We start from the raw sequence: 12,500 nt of genomic DNA, 5'->3' as shown, positions 1-12,500 counted from the left end.
ACCATCGCTTTTCGTTTTGATCTGTAGCCCCCCCGCTGGACTGGACCCCCCGAAAGGAGGGTAGGGCAGACACAGTTTTCTGTGAATATCTTGAGAACCGTAGGGCCTAGGATGACCAATTTTTTGCATATGTTTGCCTCCAGGGGTCATGTAAACCCATTCCATAAACAGATACACACGCACACACATACATTCACAGTAATCCTACGTATGACACATACTCACACAGTAGATATATATACACATGCATGCACATGCACACACACAGGCACATAAACAGGCAAACACACACATGCACGCACACACACCCACCCACACACACATAAACATAAACATGTACACGCACACATGCACCCAATTCAAGAATTTCTCAGAATTATGAACATGTATAAAATGGATATTACATGTGAAATCTATGAACTAATCATGTTTTGGTACTTGTTGTCTAGCAGATACCAGTGAGAATTGAGTGTGCATAATGCAATTTAGTGAGACAGTTAGAATCATATATGCCTTTCAGCGTGACTTATTTTTGTGGAAAACATGTGCTGGACTGGGCGGCGGTCATATTTTGTACCGCTCTGCGGTACATCTAGTTTTGTACATTTGTTTGTGTATGTCTTGGTGTCATGGGTACGCTGGCGACTACACCACTCCGTCTGGCATCTTGGTAACACTTTACTTGACAGTATCGACATAAGAGTGACATGACACTGTCATGAACACATGACACTGTCATGACACATGAACTCTAACCCTAACCCTAACCCTAACCTCTAACCCTAATCCTAACCCTAACCATAACCCTAACTCTAACCCTAACTTGTTATGACAAAAAACGAATGACACACGACAGAAGCGTTATGTCATAAACATTTATGACTTGTTTATGACACGTTAATGATAGTGTCATGTCACTCTTATGTCAATACTGTCAAATAAAGTGTAACCGGCATATTTTGTCTTTTGCGTCAATGTCTTGTGTGTGGAGCGCTTTGGGTTGCACTCTGTGCATGGATACATTTGCTATATAAATAAAAGTTACTTACTTACTTACTTAACTCCCAGGCCATAGAGAAGAACCTGATCCGCAAGTCCAGCGGCGGTCTGACCTACATAGCGGAGTGGAAGGGCGGTCTGCTGGAGCACAAGATGGGCCACCTGACGTGCTTCGCCGGCGGCATGATTGCGCTGGGCGCCGACGGAGCTCCTGACCAGCAGACGGGTCACCACATGGAGCTGGCCGCCGAGATCACCCGCACCTGCCACGAGTCCTACGCACGCACCAGTCAGTTTTACACACACACACACACACACACACACACACACACACACACACACGCCGAGATCATGCACCAGTCAGTTACACCCACACACACACACACACAGACACAAATTCACATTCTTTCTCATTATCTTGCATTCTCTTGGTGTCTCAGTCATAAGTACCATCCCCCTTCTAGAACTGACCCTTGACTCTATGTGAGTAGTAGTTACTGTTGCACTAACTTGTCCTTGACTCTATGTGAGTTGTAGTTACTGCTGCACTGACATGTCCTTGACTCTATGTGAGTAGTACTTACTGTACTGCTGCACTAACATGTCCTGACTCTATGTGAGTAGTAGTTACTGCTGCACTAACTTGTCCTTGACTCTATGTGAGTAGTAGTTACCAGGGGTGCCTGCAGGAATTAATGCTATGGTACGCACACCCGACCCATCGACCCCCCCCCCCCCCCCCAAAAAAAATAAAAAATAAAAATACGCGTGGACAATATTTGTCTGTTTCCCGGTTTAGCCGTGCATTGGTCAGCAAAAAATTACCCTACATAGCATAACAACATCCACATGCAATAATACAACAACGTCTACTATGACCTATTCATTTGGACAACTTGATACAGCCCTATACAGGCTAAAGTTACCTTGTTTTGTTCTTGACGTCTGGCTGTAATGCAGTCTAACGTTCTGACAAGCGCACCAATTGCCTACCTTGTTCTTGCCCATCTGGAATAACTCCTCTAGCTTTGCTGCCTCCATACTTTCTGTTGTTTAAACTTGTGATCCATCATGAGTATTGAATTAGTGAATTAGCTCAACATTGTGTGCTGATAACCACATATAGATAGATAGCACGAGAGAAAATGTCCCTGTGTGTGTGTGTATTCACACCAAATTGGCCCACCATACCTTCCCAACTATGCACAGTATCCCATTAGCTGCCATCAGGCTATTTACAGTTTTCTATTACGTATCTTAGTGAACACTTTACTTCACTTTCAAAATTAACGCGCACACATTTTGTTTGAGCAGGAGACACAATACGCATGCAGGCACGTAGGCTACTTGTTTTCTTTTACTCCGGTTACAAGTCTGAAGCGCTAACCAGTTCGCCACGGCTGCCCCAAACTGTACTCTTGTACTCTTATGCTTTAGACAGACCTCTTGAACCTTCACAATGCTGACTATGAATGATTGCTCATTGAGATGACCACTTGCAGCAAATCCTCCAACAATTGAATTTCAATTGATTTACAAAAGGAAATCAGTATTAGTACCCAACAGCCAGCCTTTTAGACAGTCAAGGCAAAGCTTTACTGTTCCATAATCCGCTCAGTAATGTAAGAAATCAAATACTAAACTCTATAGATTTTTGTGGTATCTGACTTAACCACAAATCCTCAGAATCTGACCTTCTCCTTTTCAGTCATTCTACTGTATATTGTTGCTTAAGGCGAGGCTTTATACTTGTGCTATTGTGGATTTCATTAGCCCTTTTGAGGAATGCAGCTCTTGAACTGCTGCTCTTGGTTCACATTGTGAAGAAAAACTAGCACAAATATACCCAACGGAGCAACCATATAATAGGTGCCTATGCTGGTTGTGTTCTCGCCGCAAAAGGGATTATATCAGATTTGTTATTTACTCCTCTTTATTATTTTTGCCTCGGTACGTGAATCAGAAAAAGATCTGTTAACAACGGAATACTAACTTTTTAAAATCCTTACTAATATGAGTCAGTTCTTTTTCTCATTTTTCCCTGTATTATCTGGGGCTTGTTACTTATAGATGGAACGTTGTAAGGAAGGAAGGAAAGGATATTAAGTATACTTTACTCCAAAGCCCTTTCTCTCTCTCCCTCCCCCCCCCCTCTCTCTCTTTCCCTCTCTCTCTCTCTCTCTCTCTCTCTCTCTTCCCCCCCCTCTCTCTCTCTCCCTCTCTCTATCTCTCTCTCTCTTTCTCTCTCTCTCTCTGTCCCTCTCTCCAGATCTGAAGCTGGGTCCGGAGGCGTTCCGCTTTGACGGGGGTGTGGAGGCCATCGCCACACGTCAGAATGAGAAGTACTTCATCCTGCGGCCGGAGGTCATCGAGACCTACATGTACATGTGGAGGTTCACCCACGACCCCAAATACAGGCAGTGGGGCTGGGAGGCTGTGCAGGTATGCACACACACACACACACACAGGCACAGGCACACAAACACACACATGCACAGACAAGCACACACACACACACACACACACACACACACACACACACACACACACACAGTCAGTCATCACACAGAATTACAAATCTACAAACAAATCTAGACATACACCTATGGAAGTGGAATATCCACAGAGAGAGAAAGAGAGAAGAGGGAAAGAGAGGGAAAGAGAGAGAAGAGAAGAAAATAGAGAGATGATTATTCTGAGAATACAAATAGTGTCAACCATTTCTAACCATGCACAGAGTTCTGCCAGGGAAAAGTGTTAGCTCACACCATCACACGTACAGCACACACACGCATCCTCATACACACACACACATACACACATTTGGGGCAGCCGTGGCCTACTGGTTAGTGCTTCGGACTTATAACTGGAGGGTTACCGGTTCGAACCCCGACCAGTAGGAACGGCTGAAGTGCCCTTGAGCAAGGCACCTAACCCCTCACTGCTCCCCGAGCGCCGCTGTTGTTGCAGGCAGCTCACTGCGCCGGGATTAGTGTGTGCTTCACCTCACTGTGTGTTCACTGTGTGCTGAGTGTGTTTCACGGATTGGGATAAATGCAGAGACCAAATTTCCCTCACGGGATCAAAAGAGTATATATACTTATACTGCATTCACAGGGTTCACTGCAATGAATTTTTCTCTTTCTCCGTCTCTCTATCTCCATTCCTCCATCCCTCTCTCTTTCCATTCCTCCATCTCTCTATCTCCATTCCTTCATCCCTCTATCTCTCTCTCTCATTCCTCCATCTCTCTCTCTGTCTCTCTCTCCATTCCTCCACCTCTCTCTCTCTCTGTTCCTCCATCTCGCTCTCTCTCTATCCATTCCTCCATCTCTCTCTCTCTCTCTCAGGCTCTGGAGCAGCACTGTAGGGTGGAGGGGGGCTACAGTGGTGTGAGGGACGTCTACGCCTCCAACCCCAACCATGATGACGTGCAGCAGAGCTTCTACCTGGCAGAGACGCTCAAGTAAGACACACACACACACACACACACACACACAGATACAAATACACATACACATACACATACAGAGAGTGAGAGAGAGAGATCTGGACTCTGGTCAATAATTTTGCCAAGCAATTTATTAAAACATACCATTATTCTTGTCTTTTTATTGTTAGGGATTGTAACATACACATGCATGCACAAACACCTACACAAACACACACACACAAATATTTTTGTCGTGACACTATCAGAGTGGCTTCAATAATGTCGCTCCACAACAAGAAAACCTTTGGAGAAAGTGTGTCTGTGTGTAGGGGGGGGGGGGGGGGCGGGCTGCTGTTATCTATGTGTGCGTGAGTGTGCATTTGAGAGTCTCTATATTTGCCCATGTCACACTGTGTTCAGGAAGCTCTTGTGACTGCGTGAAGAGATAGAAAGAATGATATGAAAAATAACACAGAGAAAATGACAGTTGAGAGGAGAGGACAGAATGTTGAGAGGAGAGGCAGACAGAATGCTGAGAGGAGAGGCAGACAGAGTGCTGAGAGGAGAGGCAGACAGAATGCTGAGAGGAGAGGCAGACAGAATGCTGAGAGGAGAGGCAGACAGTCAAACAGGCAGACAGACATAGATAGACAAATGGGGTTTACCCCATCCAGCTTTTATGTGTGTGCATAATGTATGTGTGAAAGAGTGTGTGTGTCTCTCTCTTTGTGTGTGTGTGTGTGTATGTGTGCGTGTCTTTAGACGTACCTCCTACTCTCTATCTGTGGCCCTGATTTGACAAGCTTTCATAAAGAGGCCGGTCGCGGTCCCCCATCTCTCAACCCTCCACTCCTCACCTCCCAACCCTTCCACTCCCCAATAGAGCTGGCAGAGAGAGATATGACCCGTTTCCATCACCACAAGGTCGTCGTAGCAACACGCCTCCCAATCCAAACACCATTTGTCTTGGGGCCAGTTTTTATAGGCTTAGTTGAGCCTCACCTTAACACCTTTCAGAGGACATGGGTCTCTCTCTCTCTCTGTCTCACACTCTCACACACACACACACACACACACACACCCACACACACACACACACACACACACACACAGACATTCTCTGTCTTATTTCATTGTTCCAAACATTTTTTATTTGTGGTCCAGTGTTCTATGTTCTTCTCTGGCCAAATTGACTACAGTCATCTACAGTAATGCAGACTGATCACCACACACACACACACACACACACACACACACACACACACACACACACACACACACATAGAGAGAGAGAGAGAGAGAGAGAGACACCCACACACAAGCACACACATACACAGACACAGGCGCACACACACACACACACACAGACACAGACACACACACAGACACACTGACACACACACAGACACACACATACACACACACACACACACACACACACACAGACACACACACAGACACACTGACACACACACAGACACAGACACACACACACACACACACACACACACACACACACACACACACACACACAGTCTAAATGTAGTCTCTGAAAAGCTGGCTAAAGTGTTTAGACGTTTCCTGTTTATATGTATTCATTGATTTACAGTGTTGCTGTGCTGAGTGTTGGCAGTGGGTCAGCAGTAGGGGAGAAAATGCTGATGTCTGTGTTTACTGAACAGATGGAGGCTAATGCAGGCAGAGCAGCTGGTCACATTGAACAGAGCTCAGATACACATGCACGCGCACACATGCACACGCACACACACACGCACACGCACACGCACACATACACACACACACACACACACACACACACACGCACACACACACACACACACACACACACACACACATGCTCACATACTGTACACACACACGCACACATACCCAGAGAGAGAAAGAGAGAGAGTCAGACAGAGAGAGATAGAGAGAGAAAGAGAAAGAGAGAGAATAAAGGAGAAATTTATTGTTCTTCTGTTGTCTCACTTTCTTCCCACTCTTCTCACCTCTCTCTCTCTCTCCCTTCCTCAGGTACTTGTATCTGTTGTTCTCCGAGGACGACCACCTGCCGTTTGAGCACTGGGTGTTCAACACAGAAGCCCACCCTCTTCCCATCATCAAGAAAGAGACCAGCCACCAGGCCAACGTGGTGGAGTAACCCATGGCCTGAACTCTGACCTTAGCCCCCTAAGATGGACCTCCACATGCCTTCTTTAAGACACCTCTGGTGGGGGGCCGGACATGGGTGTTGTATTTATGATCACTGGACTTAGACCTGGAGCTGGGCCTTCAGGACCGGAGCCTGTGGACCGATCTCCATCAGGACTAGAACAAGACCAGGGGTCTGCAGGTCTCTTTACCCCCCACCCACCCGACCAACCCACCCATCCATCCACCCCTGTACAACCAGCCCCTCCTGGTGGAGTTGTGCCTTGAGGATACTCTGCAGTCCTCCAGAAGTCTCCATGCTGCCCCTGGTGGTCAGAATGGAGACCCACAGTCCCTTCAGTGCTCTGGTGTGACCCAGGTTAGGTGAGCTTCATTCCTACCTCCTTATAGTAACATGCATTGCGTGTCGGGTTCGGTTTGTCCTGTCGGGATGTATATTCTTTACTACACACATTATCTTGCATTACATTACATCACGTCATTAATTTTTCTGATTAGTTTAGCATGTCTATGAAGACACATACTGTATACACACATTCACAAACACAAGCACAAACTTTTAGATCACTTTTGCCTCCCTATGTTTCCTGTTGTCTGGCTTTGCCTGATTGTTGGATGGACTTATGATATGATGATCACTCTACCCTGCAGGGCAAATCCAGGGCATTGTGAAGAAGCTGTGGAATAACCCCCCCCCCCCCCCCAAATCATCCTCGTGGACCCGACCCAATCCCCACATCAAGCCAGCGTTGCCTGGAGATACTGCTTTATCCTGCCTTCATTGGAGACGTGCAGCGACCGGAGCCTGTGGAAGCAGGACTAAGAAACACACACACGCACACACACACGCACACACACACACACACACACACACACACACACACACACACACACACACACACACACACACACACAGCTGTGCAATGACCGGAGCCTCTGGGAGCAGGACTAAGAAAGCGTATCATTGAGCTGTTTACCCCGCAGACGCCAGACTCTGAAGACAGTTCTGGGGAATAGAGACGGTGGCGCTCACATGCACCAAGGGACTAAAAAAATGTATCGCAAAGGAGCTGCCAATTCTACAAATACTGTAAAAACATACACATGGCAGTCCAATGGGAGACACAAAACTTTGTTTTAAAAATCTGAAGCCTTCTGTTTTTTTTTGTACCAGTAGTATTGGTATTTTTATTATATGATAATGTAGGAAGAAGAACAATGATCAACATTGTTGAGTGAGGCTTGTGATAAAGTCCTGCAGTCTTTCATAAATGAACTCTGGCAATGAAATCTTACAGTCGGTCGTCAGGCCAACTAGCTATCATCATACATCTGGTTTCAGTCAGAAAGGGAAAGACAAGCAAGGAAGAAATAAACTTACTGTCACTTTTGACTTATTCACTCTTTCTGTGTATTTGTGTGTGTTTCTGTGTATGTGTGTGTGTGTGTGTGTGTGTGTGTGTTTGTTACCCAGCCATCAGAAAACCAGAGTGTGACAACATTCCATCACAATGCTCTACAGAGACAAGTAAAACAGAAAAATGCTAATTTATTCAAAAGTGTCATCCTAGAATAATTTGGGCTCCCAATAGGCAACACACCCATTTCTTTTTGCGGCTTTTTGTTCCTGCGTGTCTCTGTTTTCCGTACTTGTCCAACTTCATAAGTGCCCTCGGTTTCACTCAGTTTTATCATGTCTCCCAATGATTCAATTTGAATGTTGATAAATTTACAATCACAGCATCACTTGATGTTAACTTTATTCCACAGTTCATAAATACATTATTTAAAAGATCATTTTTTATATATATTTGTAGAACAAATCCCTTTCACTGAGACACACAAAAACAAAAACAAATATATATATATATATATATATATATATATATATATATATATGCAAAAAAAATATTTTTATACGCTATGCTTTGTGTCACTTAGAAAAATACACAACCATTATGTCTAATTTCTTGAAATGAGATAATGTAACTCTTATACCCTCCTCTGAGGTTCTGTTTCTTGTAAATCAACATATGTTTATTGCCATTTATCAACTGTATTACATAAAGATGCCAAAACGGATTACTATTGTGACATTGACTTTTCAAATTATGGAAAATTACAGGGTTTTTTTCAATTGTTTTGGCACATTTCTCAGATCAGAATGGTAATTCTCAAAACTGTTTGTTTAAACTCCATATCATTTTATCACTTGTGGATATAATTGAAGCAATTTCTCCACATTTTGAACACATAGTAATGCTTTTTGTTTTCCATAGCTAATGCCATGTTGGTCAAAATGCACTATACTGGTTCCATGCTGAATAGTCCTACCCCATAAAACAAATTGGCATTATTTCATTGCTTGTGTTATTACGTGAAAATAGTTGTCATAACTAGTTGTCATAGTATGTCTATATAAATATATGAGACCTGACAGACAGGAACATCAGGATGTATAGAAATATGTACAGTACAGTGGTATATTTGGCCATTTTATTTGCAAAATGCTGTAAAAGCCTTTGTTTTCTTTATACTGTCACAATGTCTGTCAACAGAACAAAAACTTTGAAACATATCCACTATCTTGCAATCAACCCCCTCCACACACAATAATGTGTAACTTTGTAGTTTTGAAATAGAAATAGTGCTGCCTTCTGCATTGTGCATTAGAAAATACAGAGTAAACTGTCATATTGACAACAAGACAAAACAGTTTGACTATCTTGACATAAACAATGGCATCATGTCATCATGATTGCACTGACCGTTATATTGGTATAAATATTTGCTTTTGCAGGTTATCCACTATGCGGTGCAGTTTGCACTAATTGTATTATTTTGAAATGTACTAACCTTTGTACAAATGTGCATTAAGATTCGAGAAATGCACCAAAGTGACTAAGAAAAACTGTAATCATCAAGTCGAGTATTTAGTGAAAAAAGCCAGTGAAAAAAACACAAATTAAAATAAGGTAACACTTTACTTGACAGTATCGACATAAGAGTGACATGACACTGTCAAGGACATATGACACATGAACCCTAACCCTAATCCTAACCTCTAACCCTAATTCTAACCCTAAAACTAATCCTAACCCTAACTTGTTATGATAAAAACCGAATGACACCTAATGACAGAACTGTTATGACACGTTCATAACAGTGTCATGTCACTCTTATGTTGATACTGTCAAGTAAAGTGTAACCGAAAATAAATACAACAGTGATGGTGAGAGTAATAGGTGGCATCAGTATGAAAGTAGGTCACATGGAACAAAGGGTTCACTGGTTTCAGGCGCTAGCAGGCGTCTCACATTTGGCTGCCATGCACCTTCTCTGCCCTCCCCTCTCATCCCCCGCAGGTGCAGGAGCTATTCTGGATTATCATATGACAGGAACGGCGACGGGAATAATTCTCACTCATTTTGGAGATGTATTTGCTGAGGCGGTGGCTTTAAGAGAGGACTTAGGAGCCTGCGCCTCCATACCTACCTTATCTCCCTGCTGTTGCTTTTGGCCATATGAATAAATAAAAATAAAGATATATAAATAAAGAAAAACATCTTGGAGCTGAACTAGTTTTGAACTCCATCTGCCTTAATCCTTCTCTACCTTCCCTCTCCACTTCAGATAGACATGGAGGCAGCCCTGTCACACACACACACACACACATCCTGCCACCTCCTCCACTCCTGACAATGCAGAGACATTACTCTGTTCCCAAGCACTCTCATATATACCGTTAAACATTATTTATTAATATATTTCAAGTTCTGCCTTTGCTTTCAACTACCATTGTGTAAATCCATTCTGATCCAAAGCTGCTGTTTTCTAGTCTGCTCCTGCCTTGCCTTGATGATTGTCAGGATTTCAGTTCAAAGCGGGTATATAGCTTAGCATACTGGAATATGTGGATACTGTCTAATATATCAGTTGGTGTACTGTATACTAAGCTATGTTCGTGCATCTCTTTTGGGTTTGGCAGTGGTGGTCTTGGAGGAGCAGGAAGGAGGATTAGCAGTTAGCTGGGTTTTGGCTGATGAGGAGGGATTTCAGTTGGAAGGACATCAACGGACATTCACTTTCATTGGCAAATGGTGGCTGTAGCTTTTGAGAATCAACAAAAAATATTTAGGATTCTATTTGCTTCAGAATAATCACATAGATTACACCTCTCTAAGTCCTCAGTGAAAACTACTTTGCAGCAATTGATCCAGACTTTAAGTATATGTCCCACTGCAAGTCTACACAGGATATTTGGTTTGTTCTCTCTCTCTCTGTGTGAGTGTGTGTGTGTGTGTGTGTGTGTGTGTGTGTGTACGTAACTGCATCACCTCCATTACTGTTATCTCCCCATTCGATCCGGCTCCTCTGCATACTAAGGAAAGGGAGTGAGGGCCCTCATAGTGTAAGATGGGGAGAGAGAGAGAGAGAGAGAAAGATAGAGAGGGAGAGGAGGAGAGACGAACCAGATGCAGTGATCGATGAGGAAGAGGATGATGGAGGAGGAGAAGGTGGCTCAGTAAAGGTCACAAGGCACGCTCACTTTATCACTCACATTCACTTACTCAAGCACACATGTCTTGCATACTGACGGCAGGTGCCTGTCAACTCAAAGTAGACAGCAGCAGCATCAGCAGCAGCAGAAGCCGTAGGAGATGTGGTCAAACAGCTGCAGTGATCCATCAAGCTGTAATGACAGATTCATAAGCACACACCTGCTCCCTCCTCCCTTCTCTCTCTCATACACACACACACACACACACACACACACACACAAACACACACATACTGTATGCAGACACTCAGACATGGATGCACACAGCCATTTACACACACATACTGACAGATACACACACACACACACACACATACATACACACACACACGCACATTAATACAGTCTCACAAGCTTGGGATCAGCTTTTTGATAATGTCATTAAATCATGATGAGCTATAACTGTAAGACATCAGTGTCATGTTAATAATGGATGTCTTTTGTTGTTGAGTGTCATTTATGGAGTAAATTCTGCTGTACACAAGGTTACCGCGCACAAACTCATTTGCAAGTATGTCTATCTCAGTGCTCTACATTGACTCACTTTAATTGCATACTGGGAAGGTGTGAGAGGGCGAGTGTGTTTGACCTTGTAATAACTCTGTTGAAAGATTTCTGTGGCAGGAGTCTTGTAAGTACTTTAAAAGACTGAATGATTTAAGGATAGTTACTGTAGATGTCCATTGGCATTTAAAAGAGACACCCAGTCTAGCTGGTTTGAGTATTATTATGACCGCCGCGCAGCGAAGCGGCGGTCATATAGGTTTAGTCAGATTTTTTTTTTTTTTTTTTTTTTTGCATGTCCAAATTTCCGTCAATGACTCCCGGGACACTAAAAGACCGGGGTAGACGAAACTTGGTGGGCATGTAACCCCACATGGATAGCATGGAACCATCATTTTTCGTTTTGATCTGTATTCCCCCTGCTGGACTGGACCCCCCGAAAGGAGGGTAGGGCAGACACAGTTTTCTGTGAATATCTCGAGAACCGTAGGGTTTAGGAGGACCATTTTTTTTTTTGTATGTTGATCTCAAGGGGTCATATCAACCCATTCCATAACCACTCATTTCATATATAGCGCCACCTAGTTAAACACAAAAAAGTAAAAATGAGGTGTTGTAATCACAGGTATCTGTGACCTAACATAGTCAAAACTGCACGAAATTGGAAGTGTAGGATCATTATGACACCCTCTGAATGCACGCCAAGTTTCGTGGAATTCCATTCATGGGGGGGCCACACAATAAATTAATTTATGTTACTATACACCAACTGGCCTGTAGGTGGCCGGAGACAGTTTTCTGTGAATATCTCGAGAACCGTATGAGGTCCAC

General features: G+C 43.6%; 1 protein-coding gene across 1 annotated transcript in view; it reads left to right on the top strand.

The window, feature by feature from the left end:
• The window catches only part of LOC143109243 (mannosyl-oligosaccharide 1,2-alpha-mannosidase IA-like), a 153,499-nt gene extending 146,906 nt beyond the window's left edge, over positions 1–6,593 (top strand). Inside the window, exons 9-12 of the mRNA XM_076271900.1 lie at positions 1,069–1,288; positions 3,269–3,441; positions 4,350–4,465; positions 6,467–6,593. Of these exons, the coding sequence (XP_076128015.1) occupies positions 1,069–1,288; positions 3,269–3,441; positions 4,350–4,465; positions 6,467–6,593 (636 nt within the window). The remainder of the gene's footprint in view (positions 1–1,068; positions 1,289–3,268; positions 3,442–4,349; positions 4,466–6,466) is intronic.
• The last annotated feature ends 5,907 nt before the right edge of the window (positions 6,594–12,500 follow it).

Source organism: Alosa pseudoharengus, unplaced genomic scaffold (genome assembly GCF_046254945.1).
Source record: "Alosa pseudoharengus isolate Yale_2024_CS ecotype anadromous, Long Island Sound unplaced genomic scaffold, YU_APseudo_1.1 YU_APseudo_1.1_scf_7, whole genome shotgun sequence".
NCBI lineage: Eukaryota > Metazoa > Chordata > Actinopteri > Clupeiformes > Clupeidae > Alosa > Alosa pseudoharengus.
The sequence above is the reverse complement of the archived record's forward strand: the minus strand, read 5'-3'. Positions and strand labels throughout refer to the sequence as shown.